The sequence below is a fragment of the Schistocerca cancellata genome, chromosome 1 (genome assembly GCF_023864275.1).
Source record: "Schistocerca cancellata isolate TAMUIC-IGC-003103 chromosome 1, iqSchCanc2.1, whole genome shotgun sequence".
Lineage (NCBI taxonomy): Eukaryota > Metazoa > Arthropoda > Insecta > Orthoptera > Acrididae > Schistocerca > Schistocerca cancellata.
Window position 1 is genome coordinate 333,540,380 of NC_064626.1, and position 15,200 is coordinate 333,555,579.

General features: G+C 38.8%; 1 protein-coding gene across 1 annotated transcript in view; it reads right to left on the reverse strand.

Moving 5' to 3' along the window:
* LOC126161360 (esterase FE4-like) overlaps positions 1–15,200 on the reverse strand; it is a 117,187-nt gene that overhangs the window by 19,941 nt on the left and 82,046 nt on the right. Inside the window, exon 10 of the mRNA XM_049917132.1 lies at positions 1,953–2,082. Within this exon, the coding sequence (XP_049773089.1) occupies positions 1,953–2,082 (130 nt within the window). The remainder of the gene's footprint in view (positions 1–1,952; positions 2,083–15,200) is intronic.

Below are 15,200 nucleotides of genomic sequence, written 5' to 3' on the forward strand. Positions count from 1 at the left end.
ATTCAGTGTGGTGGAACTAAGGAACGAAACACGATCATAGGAGTGTCAACCTCAGCATGGACTATGTGTCAGCTGGTGGTTTTAGTTGTCTGAGACTGCAGTCATGTGTGTGCATTGCATTTCCATGTGTGTGTGTGTGTGTGTGTGTGTGTGTGTGTGTGTGTCTACTGTAGATGAAGGCCTTAATGGCCAAAAGCTGCAATTGTTAGCATCTTTTTGTTGTGTCTATCTGTGCTTAGCATCTCGGCTATATGGTGTGTAGGGATTTTCCTTCTTACAATATTGTGATTTATAGTAAACATTACAAGGTGCTTCTGGTCAAATGTGACACTTTAATAAAATAGTAATGTGATTGTTGCTGAAATCACTTTCAAATCATGCACCTTATATTTCAGATGCTGACTGTTGAGGCTTGCTGGCTAGAGATTCTCAGAGTGCTGAAGAAAGCAGGTCTAAACTGCAAAGATCTGCTGGTGATACAGAGCTTCTGTAGAAGTGAAGTGGCTGTGATTAGAAATTTTCATCAAGAACAGGAAGCAAAAATTCGAAAAGGTATGAGACATGTGATGTGCTTTTTTGGTCTTATATTCAGTACTTACATGCAGAAGTTATAGATGAGTTTGTGAAACTGTTGAGGTTAGGATCAAAATTAATGGGCAGAAAATAGACATGCTGCATTATGCATATGGTATTTCTGTGGTCATGAATATGGAAGAAACTCTAGGGAAGGTCTTCAGCACAATGGAAAGGATTTTCTGTAACCAGTATCATACAAAAATTAAAGAAGCCAGTGTGGATACAAGTACTTACATGAAAAAGGAAAAGAAAGAAGACATGCAGAATGCAGTGAGTGACATCAGAAGCTACTTTATAGAACTATAAAAAGCATTATGTGATGAGAACAAAGAAAAAGATAAATTTAAAAATGATAGATTGCTTCTTACCATAAAGAAGATACATTAAGTTGCAGACAGGCACAATTAAAAGACACTTACACACACTTACATAAAGCTTTTGGCCACAGAGATGAAGTTAGAGAGGGCAAAAAATAACTCCCAGGTAAGAAAGGAGTCAGCAGCCACACAAAATAGGTGGCACCACTGTTAACACTATATAGGTCACTAGTGGAAAACTAAAGTAATAGTATGCACTGCTGAAGAAGAATATGAACCTTAAAGAACACAAACTGGAAGAGAGGAGCTAAAAATGATAGAAGAATTTACCTATTTGGAAAGCAGGATTATTAGGGATGGTACAAGCCAGAAAGGAAGTGTGAGCAGAGCATGAAAGGACAAAATTGCATATAATTTAAAAAAGAACTTATTCACCATCATGAACATCATTCTGAAAATAAGGAATGGATTATGAAAGCATTTTTTTGGAATGTGGCCCTATATGAGTCAGAAACTTGGACAGCAGGAAAACAAGAGAGAATATGGCTAGTATCCCTGGAGATTTGGTGGTACGGAAGAATGATGATGAGCAGGTAGAGAGACAGAGTTAGTAATGAAGAGATACTGAGAAGAGTACAGAAAACCAGATCTCTGTGGAGACACATCCAAAAAAGAGACAAACTCATTGGACATGTTTTAAGACACAATAGCATTTTTGGAACAATAATAGGAGGAACCATTAAGGAAAGGAATCACTGGGGATGACCAAGGATGCCATATATCCTGTAGATTATGAATGATGTGAAATGCAGTACATACACAGATATGAAGAGGAAGGTAAACATATGAGGCAATTGACAGATTGCTGCAAATCAGCCTCAAGATTGAATACCAAAGAGAGAGAGTATGTCACTTCTGGAACAGGTGCATGTGAACACAAGCTGTTAACAAATACTTTTACCACATGGAATTGCGTTTTCAACACAGAGCTGATATTAGCTCACAACTGATGATAAGGATTTGGGAATATGAAGCTGTATCATCTTTGTATTAACTTACCCGTATCTTGCAAAATTTGTCCACATCTGTATCAACCTGCTCCTCGTAATAGCTCCCTCAGACCCTGGTTGCAGATTCTCACCTCCTCCCCAATGGAACATGTAGTTGACTTCATTACCATGGCCAGCACCTATAAATTGTACAGGAAAACAAATTGTATAAAATAGTATGCAGTTCTGCTTCTTAAACATATTTTGTTCAGAAAGTAATTTAAGATACTGTAATTTAATAGTGGATGTATTTGTAGTTTATGCTTCAACAGTGTCAGAATGTGAGAGATACAAATAATTCAAAAATAATAATATTTATGTTGTTGTTGTGGTCTTCAGTCCTGTGACTGGTTTGATGCAGCTCTCCATGCTACTCTATCCTGTGCAAGCTTCTTCATCTCCCAGTACCTACTGCAACCTACATCTTTCTGAATCTGCTTAGTGTATTCATCTCTTGGTCTCCCCCTACGATTTTTATCATCCACGCTGCCCTCCAATACTAAATTGGTGATCCCTTGATGCCTCAGAACATGTCCTACCAACCGATCCCTTCTTCTGGTCAAGTTGTGCCACAAACTTCTCTTCTCCCCAATCCTATTCAATACTTCCTCATTAGTTATGTGATCTACCCATCTAATCTTCAGCATTCTTCTGTAGCACCACATTTCGAAAGCTTATATTCTCTTCTTGTCCAAACTATTTACCGTCCATGTTTCGCTTCCATACATGGCTACACTCCATACAAATACTTTCAGAAATGACTTCCTGACACTTAAATCTATACTCGATGTTAACAAATTTCTCTTCTTCAGAAACGCTTTCCTTGCCATTGCCAGTCTACATCTTATATCCTCTCTACTTCTACCATCATCAGTTATTTTGCTCCCCAAATAGCAAAACTCCTTTACTACTTTAAGTGTCTCATTTCCTAATCTAATACCCTCAACATCACCCGACTTAATTCGACTACATTCCATTATCCTCGTTTTGCTTTTGTTGATGTTCATCTTATATCCTCCCTTCAAGACACTATCCATTCCGTTCAACTGCTCTTCCAAGTCCTTTGCTGTCTCTGACAGAATTACAATGTCATCGGCGAACCTCAACGTTTTTATTTCTTCTCCATGGATTTTAATACCTACTCCGAATTTTTCTTTTGTTTCCCTTACTCCTTGCTCAATATACAGATTGAATAGCATCGGGGAGAGGCTACAACCCTGTCTTACTCCCTTCCCAACCACTGCTTCTCTTTCATGCCCCTCGACTCTTATAACTGCCATCTGGTTTCTATACAAATTGTAAATAGCCTTTCGCTCCCTGTATTTTACCCCTGCCACCTTTAGAATTTGAAAGAGAGTATTCCAGTCAACATTCTCAAAAGCTTTCTCTAAGTCTACAAATGCTAGGAACGTTGGTTTGCCTTTCCTTAATCTTTCTTCTAAGATATGTCGTAAGGTCAGTATTGCCTCACGTGTTCCAGTATTTCTACGGAATCCAAACTGATCTTCCCCGAGGTCGGCTTCTACTAGTTTTTCCATTCGTCTGTAAAGAATTCGTGTTAGTATTTTGCAGCTGTGGCTTATTAAACTGATTGTTCGGTAATTTTCACATCTGTCCACACCTGCTTTCTTTGGGATTGGAATTATTATATTCTTCTTGAAGTCTGAGGGTATTTTGCCTGTTTCATACATCTTGCTCACCAGATGGTAGAGTTTTGCCAGGACTGGCTCTCCCAAGGCCGTCAGTAGTTCCAATGGAATGTTGTCTACTCCGGGGGCCTTGTTTCGACTCAGGTCTTTCAGTGCTCTGTCAAACTCTTCACGCACTATCGTATCTCCCATTTCATCTTCATCTACATCCTCTTCCATTTCCATAATATTGTCCTCAAGTGCATCGCCCTTGTATAGACCCTCTATATACTCCTTCCACCTTTCTGCTTTCCCTTCTTTGCTTAGAACTGGGTTTCCATATGAGCTCTTGATGTTCATACAAGTGGTTCTCTTATCTCCAAAGGTCTCTTTAATTTTCCTGTAGGCAGTATCTATCTTACCCCTAGTGAGATAAGCCTCCACATCCTTACATTTGTCCTCTAGCCATGCCTGCTTAGCCATTTTGCACTTTCTCTCGATCTCATTTTTGAGACGTTTGTATTCCTTTTTGCCTGCTTCATTTACTGCATTTTTATATTTTCTCCTTTCATCAATTAAATTCAATATCTCTTCTGTTACCCAAGGATTTCTATTAGCCCTCGTCTTTTTACCTACTTGATCCTCTGCTGCCTTCACTACTTCATCCCTCAAAGCTACCCATTCTTCTTCTACTGTATTTCTTTCCCCCATTCCTGTCAATTGTTCCCTTATGCTCTCCCTGAAACTCTGGACAACCTCTGGTTCTTTCAGTTTATCCAGGTCCCATCTCCTTAAATTCCCACCTTTTTGCAGTTTCTTCAGTTTTAATCTACAGGTCATAACCAATAAATTGTGGTCAGAGTCCACATCTGTCCCTGGAAATGTCTTACAATTTAAAACCTGGTTCCTAAATCTCTGTCTTACCATTATATAATCTATCTGATACCTTTTAGTATCTCCAGGGTTCTTCCATGTATACAACCTTCTATCATGATTCTTAAACCAAGTGTTAGCTATGATTAAGTTGTGCTCTGTGCAAAATTCTACCAGGCGGCTTCCTCTTTCATTACTTAGCCCCAATCCATATTCACCTACAACGTTTCCTTCTCTCCCTTTTCCTACACTCGAATTCCAGTCACCCATGACTATTAAATTTTCGTCTCCCTTCACTACCTGAATAATTTCTTTTATTTCATCATACATTTCTTCAATTTCTTCGTCATCTGCAGAGCTAGTTGGCATATAAACTTGTACTACTGTAGTAGGTGTGGGCTTCGTATCTATCTTGGCCACAATAATGCATTCACTATGCTGTTTGTAGTAGCTTACCCGCATTCCTATTTTCCTATTCATTATTAAACCTACTCCTGCATTACCCCTATTTGACTTTGTATTTATAACCCTGTAGTCACCTGACCAGAAGTCTTGTTCCTCCTGCCACCGAACTTCACTAATTCCCACTATATCTAACTTTAACCTATCCATTTCCCTTTTTAAATTTTCTAACCTACCTGCCCAATTAAGGGATCTGACATTCCACGCTCCGATCCGTAGAACGCCAGTTTTCTTTCTCCTGATAACAACATCCTCTTGAGTAGTCCCCGCCCGGAGATCCGAATGGGGGACTATTTTACCTCCGGAATATTTTACCCAAGAGGACGCCATCATCATTTAATCATACAGTAAAGCTGCATGTCCTCGGGAAAAATTACAGCCGTAGTTTCCCCTTGCTTTCAGCCGTTCGCAGTACCAGCACAGCAAGGCCGTTTTGGTTATTGTTACAAGGCCAGATCAGTCAATCATCCAGACTGTTGCCCTTGCAACTACTGAAAAGGCTGCTGCCCCTCTTCAGGAACCACACGTTTGTCTGGCCTCTCAACAGATACCCCTCCGTTGTGGTTGTACCTACGGTACAGCTATCTGTATCGCTGAGGCACACAAGCCTCCCCACCAACGGCAAGGTCCATGGTTCATGGAAATATAAAATTGTCTTTTTGCACAAATGTTTCTCAAATGAAAGATACAACATATAATTACACAGCTTAATTATTATTCCAAAGTAAACTATTCAAAACACAGAAAATTTCAAGTTTCCATAAGTTACAATGAAATTCAATTTGAGTTATGTACATCTGTAGGTCTGTTTTATGAATAGCAACTAATTTTGAACAAAAGTGCTGTGAATTATTGTTCTTCTGTAAACATTCAAACTACAACATTTCATTACATACCAGCACATTATCAATAGCTCCTACATATAGATGTGTCAGAGCATTATTATAAATAGGTATTATTTTATCAGTTAATTTCTTCAGTATACATGATAAAGTCAAACTCTCCAAACTCTCACTCAAGACATTACAACATGTGTAATCTATACTGCTTACACATCACTCAAACAATTATGATTTAATGATGCGTGCCACAGAAAAATAACTGGAATCTATCCTTTACCACTACTAGCTCCATCCCCCTGGTGATTCTGTTAATATATGGTGTGGACAACATATGAAACTTTGGAATGCATCAGAATGCATAATACTTTATTTATCAGGGCCAACATGACTTTATTACAAATATATTTATGTTTGAAATGTTATTTTCTTTAGATATGAAATTTTAAAGGGTGTTGGGTGCTTTCTTATTCAAGCAGTATTTTTATAATAAATTTTCTCCATATTTAGAAACTGTTAAGTAGTCAACATTTGTGTCTTTCAGTCAATAATTTACTTGCACCTTTATCAGTCAGTAACAGCACATTCCTAATTCAATAACATGAATTATCACAAAAACTTCCAACACTTAAGAAACACATTTAAATTACAGTAATATATTGTATACCAATAATAACATTAAACATCAGTTCAGGAAGTCTTATTTTCTTCTTTATTATATGTTTAATTGTGTACGGAACATTTTTTCTCTGTCTCATAAAGTGCATAAATAAATTTAAAATCAATTTCACCTACTATGTATGTAAAGACAAAACTCCCATGCAAGGAAACCAATTCCAAAGTGGTTATACATTACGGCATTTATTTCTTAAAAATTATTCATACGCACAGAAAGAAAAATATACATTACATTATGCCCCCCACCATCCTTCTCACCCATTGTGAGAAGTTCATTATTTATTCATCTACATCTGTCCTCGTCAGAGCATCGAGATATACATGGCTGAAGGTGCTTCCCATTGTGCCACATATAATGGTTTCTTCCTCCTCTATTTTTGTGTGGAATGTGGGAAAAATGAATGCTTAGATACCACTGTTTGCACATTAATTAGTGCAATATTGTCTTCACAGTCCCTAAAGGAACAAAACTTTGTAAATAAGCATTCAGATTACAGTTGGTGTCTATCTCCAAGTGTCTGCTAAATGAGTTTTCTGAACCTGTGAGGCTCTTTAATTGGTCACACAAACCTATGAATGTGTGACAATTCTTACTGTTCTTTGTATACATTCAATGTCTTCAGTTAGTCGTCTTTCAGGGTGGGCTCCAGATATATGAGTGATATTCTAGGATGGGTCACACAAGTGTTTCATAAGCAGTCTTCTTTATAGACACTCATTCGTTCATCATGAACCACAGATTCCATCAAGAAGGAGAACCTTCATGGATGTGGAACAAGTCAAATATACATCAGACTAATGGAATGCCTTGACTGAAGATCACCATGCAGGCAACTATTTTGGAAAAATAAAGAAACTAACACTGTTATGTATTTGCATACTAGAAAATGTAATTATTATAAAAGAAAAATTAAACAGTAAAGGTCAATGCGTCACACATAATGAATCTGTACACAGCTACCACACAAGACAAATGAAATATGCACATGTACAACAGACAAATACAACACTACTACAGAAAGGCAATCTCCAGCCTAGAATCAAATTGCATAATTTCTCATCAAAATCCACAAAAATAATAATGGACAGGAACAATTTCAAAACAGCCAGGAAGGGCTACATGGTCAAGCACTGCTTCTGTATGGTACTGGAGTATCTACAAAAACAAAACTGTAGGATTAATTAAGATTGTACTTGAAAAGTGCATAGACTAATAAGAAGGTAATATTATTTTGTGTTAAAATGATGTTTGTAAAACATTTCAATAAACATGTATAGTAATTAAATTGTGAAAAGGGAAGTTGCTGCTCACCGTATAGCAGAGATGCTTTCCACCTCGTCCCTGTGTGCTCCCCAACAGCATGTCACTGTCCACCAACCCTACCCTACTATTCCTCCCCCTCCCCGCCCCAGTCTCCTCCTCAACACACCCAGTTGCCACTCCCATCGTACACTGGTGCTGCTGCTCACAGTGTGGCCTCAGTTGCCCAAGACTGCAGTCGTGTGTATGTGAGTTGCATTTGCATGAATGTGTATGTGTGTGTTTGTTGTCTAATTTTGACAAATGCCTTACTAGGCAAAAGCTATATTTGTGACAGTCTTGTTGTTGTGCCTATCTGCAACTCATCATCTCCGCTATATGGTGAGTGGCAACTTTCCTTTTCACCATATTGTTACATTCCGTCCTGGATTTTCCATTGTTCGAATAGTGATTAAGTACTATACAGTCATAGACTTACTGGACCAACAAATAAGTAAATAAACATGAGACAAAGACATTGTAGAAATTTAATCTGTGTAGTATATTAACAATAAACAGTCACTACACTGCTTAGTACTCTTTGCCCTTATGCCACAAAAATTTAATCAAAAAAATAAGGAGAAACTGCATCTTTGTAAAAAATCTGCATCCTCCTTTGTTTTATTATGTACCTACTGCAGCTATTTGTTGCTTAATGTTTACTTAATTATAGTGGTATTTCTCAAAGAAAATATTTTTACACTTATAAATACTGGGTCCTGTTTACAGTACATTGTAACTTGTTACACAACTTTATAATAAATACTGGTACTTGGCATGTAGCTAACAGCAATTTTAAATTCCTCTACCTAGGTATTCAGATAACTCATACAAGAGTGGCTAATGAGATATATTTTCAATTTTATTTTTAACTGGTTAGGATTCCCAATTTCTTGCTTTATGTTAGATGGAAGCTTGCTGAGTATCTTACCAGCAGGGTACACAGTGCTAATCCGGACCCTAGACAAGAAAACATAGCCTAAATGAAAACTATTTTTGTGTCTTATATTATGACCGTGTATACCATAATTCTGCTGAAATTGATTTTTATTATCAGTAACAAAATCAATTAAGGTCCTTAAAAATACTTCTGCAACAAGTACAATATTCTGTTTTGTATAATAGTCTTACTGTTTGCCTCTTCTTCTTAAATACTTTATATACGAGGGGAGTTCAATAAGTAATGCAACACTTTTTTTTCTCGGCCAATTTTGGTTGAAAAAACCGGAAATTTCTTGTGGAATATTTTCAAACATTCCCGCTTCGTCTCGTATAGTTTCATTGACTTCCGACAGGTGGCAGCGCTGTACAGAGCTGTTAAAATGGCGTCTGTAACGGATGTGTGTTGCAAACAACGGGCAGTGATCGAGTTTGTTTTTGCAGAATGTCTACGGTGATCTGGCAGTGGACAAAAGCACGGTGAGTCGTTGGGCAAAGCGTATGTCATCATCGCTGCAAGGTCAAGCAAGATTGTCTGATCTCCCGTGTGCGGGCCGGCCGTGCACAGCTGTGACTCCTGCAATGGCGGAGCGTGCGAACACACTCGTTCGAGATGATCGACGGATCACCATCAAACAACTCAGTGCTCAACTTGACATCTCTGTTGGTAGTGCTGTCACAATTGTTCACCAGTTGGGATATTCAAAGGTTTGTTCCCGCTGGGTCCCTCGTTGTCTAACCGAACACCATAAAGAGCAAAGGAGAACCATCTGTGCGGAATTGCTTGCTCGTCATGTGGCTGAGGGTGACAATTTCTTGTCAAAGATTGTTACAGGCGATGAAACATGGGTTCATCACTTCGAACCTGAAACAAAACGGCAATCAATGGAATGGCGCCACACCCACTCCCCTACCAAGAAAAAGTTTAAAGCCATACCCTCAGCCGGTAAAGTCATGGTTACAGTCTTCTGGGACGCTGAAGGGGTTATTCTGTTCGATGTCCTTCCCCATGGTCAAACGATCAACTCTGAAGTGTATTGTGCTACTCTTCAGAAATTGAAGAAACGACTTCAGCGTGTTCGTAGGCACAAAAATCTGAACGAACTTCTCCTTCTTCATGACAACGCAAGACCTCACACAAGTCTTCGCACCCGAGAGGAGCTCACAAAACTTCAGTGGACTGTTCTTCCTCATGCCCCCTACAGCCCCTATTCGCACCGTCGGATTTCCATATGTTTGGCCCAATGAAGGACGCAATCCGTGGGAGGCACTACGCGGATGATGAAGTAGTTATTGATGCAGTACGACATTGGCTCCGACATCAACCAGTGGAATGGTACCGTGCAGGCATACAGGCCCTCATTTCAAGGTGGCGTAAGGCCGTAGCATTGAATGGAGATTACATTGAAAAATAGTGTTGTGTAGCTAAAAGATTGGGGAATAACCTGGTGTATTTCAATGCTGAATAAAACAACCCCTGCTTCAGAAAAAAATGTGTTGCATTACTTATTGAACTGCCCTCGTATTTTAGGTACACTACCACTGAAATTATATCTGTAACACAACACGGAGTGAACACAAGCAAAATAGGCCAACACACTTTTCATTATGTGAACTTAAAGGGAGATGTGTCTAAGGGCATAACATTCTCTGATCTGCTTGATTGATTTATCCATGTGTTGACTCAATTATAACCATTTTAACTTGTTATCCAATTGGACCCCAAGGACTTTTATACCCTGTGCTTCATTCAATGTATGATCATTAATGTCTACTTCTGGTGTTAAAACATAATTATTGTTTGTGTAAAACTGCATAATATGAGTCTTTTTATGGATAAGACTTAAATTGTTAGCAGCAAACCCCTTGTAGTCCTATTCAGCTATCATCTGAGCTATGCATGCAAAAGTTGAGTTTGGATCCTCCATTAGCCAATAGTACAATATTGGACCAGCCCTTTAAAGCAATTGGAAAATCATTTATGTAGAGTAGAAACAAGAGTGGGTTCAGTGCCAAACCTTGTGGTACTTCACATGTTACGGACACCCCTTCTGCAATTATTTTCATACCCAAGATAGAATTGTTAATGAAACCCTCTGCTTTCTGTTATTGAGGTAAGATTCCATCTGTGCAAGAAGGATGACACTTCTTTAGTGAGGTCTATGTGGAGAATCCTTTGCAAAATCTAAACAGAGAGGTGGTTAACAAGTTATAAGTTATGATCAGTTAAATGAATTAGTATTCTGTCATAGGCCACATTCTCAAATATTTTTGAAAAGACTGGAAGGAGATATACAGGTCTGTAAATATAGGTGGTTTGTCCATCTCCAGTTTTCTGGAAGAGTGTTACTACAGCATTTTTAAGCCCATCACGAAACATGTCCTGAGTCATTGACTGATTGCAAAATATCTTTAAAAAATCCTGTCAAGTTATCACAAGATTTTAATATTTCTTTAGAAAGAGCATAACAGTCAGCAGAATTGCTGCTTTTTAATGGCATGATCAATCCTGTAATCTCCATATGGATTGCATTTTTGAAATGTATGTCTGTTGGTGGTGCATGCCTAACGAAATCCAACACATCTGTATTGCATTGTTTGTTACTGTGTGCTGTGTTTGCAGCCACTGTGAAGAAGTAATCATAGAATTTGGTGGTCACTGATTTGAAAATGTCACCTTTTCTGACAGAACTATTTTCTGAGGATTCAGTTCCATTTGAATTACTAGTTTGAAGTGTTTTATTTATTTAGTTTTTTGCATAGTACATGAGTTTTGCTTTTTTTATTGGAGAAGTGGAAGCTTCAACAATACTGATGTTCATGGAGTTACAAACCCTGACTACTGCTTGTTCTCTGAATTATGTAAAAATCTCTCTTCCTGCCACAAAATATGTTAATCCCAGTTATCCACTCTTATCCATGCTTCTGTTCAGTGTTATATTTATTTGTTATAGGGAAAAACAAGTCTCAGTATTGTAGGAAAATGCTTAAGAAAGAGTAAAATTATCCATTAACTCTGTCGGTTTCATGAAATTCTTTGCAGTTTTCTTCCCACAATTTGTCTCTAAACACAGTGACTGAGTCCTTGTTCATAATTCTGCAATGTAGTAGTTTTCTTCTATGATTTGCACATATGTTGCCAGTAGATTTTATTACTAACATTTATCCATCATGCATTGATATACCATTGCCTACTGGTTTTACAGCTAAATCACTGCATATTGCTAAATCTAAAACAAAATATGCATAGTCGTTGCTCTAAGTCCTTTAATACTCATGGGAAATTTTATTGTGGAAAATATAATTCAAAGCTGGACATCAACAAATCTAGGTACCCTCAGCCATTTGATAAAAAATTGATGTTAAGTCTCAGCGAAGTATGTTTTTCCAGTTAAGACTGCATAACCTTACAGAAGCAATGTAGGGAAAGACAGATTGCTACTTGCTGTAAAGATGACACATTAAGTTGCAGACAGACACAATTAAGAGACATTTCAAATAACAGTATTATGAAAAGGATAGTTGCTACTCATGATATAGCGGAGTTGCTGAGTCGCAGGCAGGCACAACAAAAACACTTTCTCACAATAATCTTTCAGCCAACAAGACCTTTGTCAAAAATAGACAATAGATATACACACACACACACACACACACACAGACACTAACACTCATGCAAACACAATTCACACACACACACACACACACACACACACACACATTACCATAGTCTCTGGCAGCTGAAGCCAGACTACGAACAGCAGTGTGTGGTGGGAGAGGGAACTGAGTGCGATTAAGGAGGAGGCTGGGGTGGGGAGGGGGAGGGACAGCAGGGTAAGGGTGGCAAACAGTAAAGTGCACTGTGGGAGCATGCAGTTACGAGGTGGATAGAGGGCAGGGCAGCTAGGTGCATTTTGGAGGTTAGATGGAGGGTGGGAGCAGGGGGCAGAAAAAAAAGGAGAGAAGTAAAAAGACTGGGTGTGTTGGTAGAATAGAGAGCTGTTTAGTGCTGGAATGTGAACATGGAAGGAGCTAGATGATAAGGACAATGACTAACAAAGGTTGAGATCCAGGAGAGTTATGGGAATGTAGGATATCTTGCAGGGAGAGTTCCCACCTGCGCAGTTCAGAAAAGCTGGTGTTGGTGGGAAGGACCCACATGGCACAACCTGTGAAGCAATCATTGAAATGAAGAATGTAGTGTAGGACGGCATGCTCAGCAACAGGGTGGTGTAGTTGTTTTTTGGTCACAGTTGGTCGGTGACCATTCATGGGGACAGACAGCTTGTTGGTTGTCATACCCACATATAATGCAGATCTTGGCTTGTAGATCACATGACCTTCACTGGGATATGTGATGTTTGTGACTGGACTGGAGTGGGTGGTAGTGGGAGGATGAGCGATGAGTGGGACAGCTCTTGCATATGGATCTGTTACAGGGATATAAGCCATGAGGCAAGGGTTTGGAAGCACTTGTTGAGGGGTTGTGTAGGGACGGATGAGGATATTGTGTAGGTTCAGTGGGCAGCAGACTACCACTGGGGAGTGGGGAGATAGTGGGTAGGACATTTGTCATTCCAGGGCATGACGAGAGATAGTCAAAACCCTGGCAGAGAATGTGATTCAGTTGCTCCAGTCCTGGGTGGTACTAAGTCATGAGGGGAATGCTGGTCAGTGGCCAGACAGTGGGATTTTGGGAGATCGTGGGTGACTGGGAAGATCAAGGGAAGGGAGATCTGTTTTTGTACAAGATTGGAGGGGGGGAGGGGGGTTATTACGCTCTGTAAAGGCATTGGTGTATTTTAAGAGGGACCACTTCCCACTGCAGATGTGATGGCTACAGGAGACTAGGCTGTATGGAAGGCACTTATTGGTATGGAATGGGTGGCAGCTGTCAAAGTGGAGCTACTGCTAGTGGTTTGTAGGTTTGATATGGACAGAGGTACTGATGTAGCCATCTTTGAGGTGCAGGTCGACAGTGAGGAAGCTGGCTTGTTGGGTTGAGTAGGACCAGCTGAACCAAATGGGTGAGTGGCCATAGCCTTTGTCAGCAAAAGAGAAACACATGCCATTCACTCACACAAGCAAACACACCTCATGCATACAAGACTGCCAACTCTTGCAGCTCAGCCCAGAATGGTGGCTCAAGCTGCTGGAGTTGGTGGTCACATGCATGTGAGGTGTGTTTGCTTGTGGGAATGAATGGTGTGTGTTTTAAAGCAATTTTGTCTTTTCTAAAGCCTCTTTTCAGCAATCACAGTTACACAAGTAATGTATCCAGTTGACCATCTTTTGTGACTGTATAAAAGTGTTGTTTATACCATACATGTTTCATATCATTTCAAAGCATCTTCAGTGGTCACTGTAACAATGTGGTTTTCTGTATAAATCATTTTTCCAAGATCATAAACAGTTCTCATGTTTAAAATTACTACTATTAAACAGTACAAAATTTCAGTTATGTATTTAAAACATGAGAACTGTTTACAGCATTGGGAAACAGATTTTTAAGGAAAAACACAATGTTACAGTGGCTACCGAAGATGCTTTGAAATAAAGAAAAACACATATGGTCTAAATAAGACTTTTATTAGAATTAAAAAAGATGGTGTATAACACATATTACTTGTATTTACAGCAAGCTGCCAATTTTTGCATCACTCTGAAATCCTGTCAATGATAGTTCTGTGAAACACTTATACCACACTGCATTTAAATGGGTATGCCCCATAATTTCTTCCAACTACTGGGCACAGAGTTTTGTTCAAGTGCTCTCTATATTCTATGTAGGATATGACAGAGTTTCCATCATTCCCTTGGGCCTTGCTCAATTTTAGTGATTTCAGTTGTATTTCAGTGCCACTACATCTTCATAGTGGTGCCAGAATTATTTTCCTTTGTTAAGGGGTATCTGAAAATAAGTTACCATTTATGATTTTTATTTGTTATCCTCTGTTTATGTTCCTGTGCCATTCATGACTGTCTAGACACTAACTTTGGTGCCAGTGAGTGCTAAAACAAGTGATTAGAATGTCTTTTAATTTTGAGAGAGATCTTTCAATGAGATTTGGTAAGGTAGTCGTTTACTATTCACAGAAATTCAAAAGAAAACTGCAGTAGAATTATTATTACCAGCCGCTTCTAGGATTTGTATGATTATCCACATTCAAGAATAGAAGATACATGTTACTTGTTGGAAATAGCTGTGGTCATTGTAAACATGCATCTACCATTATAGATGTAAGGATCTGCTATTCATTGTTAAATATTAATATTAAATATAAGTACTGAAGTAACAGCTATGGTTATAATTTTTATATATTGTATTTAGACAACATAGACACAACTAATATCTGGGCACTGATGACTGTGCAGTTGAGTGCCCCACAAACCAAACATCATAACTAATATCTTGCTGTACGAGGATAATACAGTTTACATAATTATTTTTCAGATTTATTGGTGTTTTTCTCTATTCTGGGATGAAGATGAAGAAAACTCATGAAGAGAACTGCTACATCATGGATAGTCCCACCCAT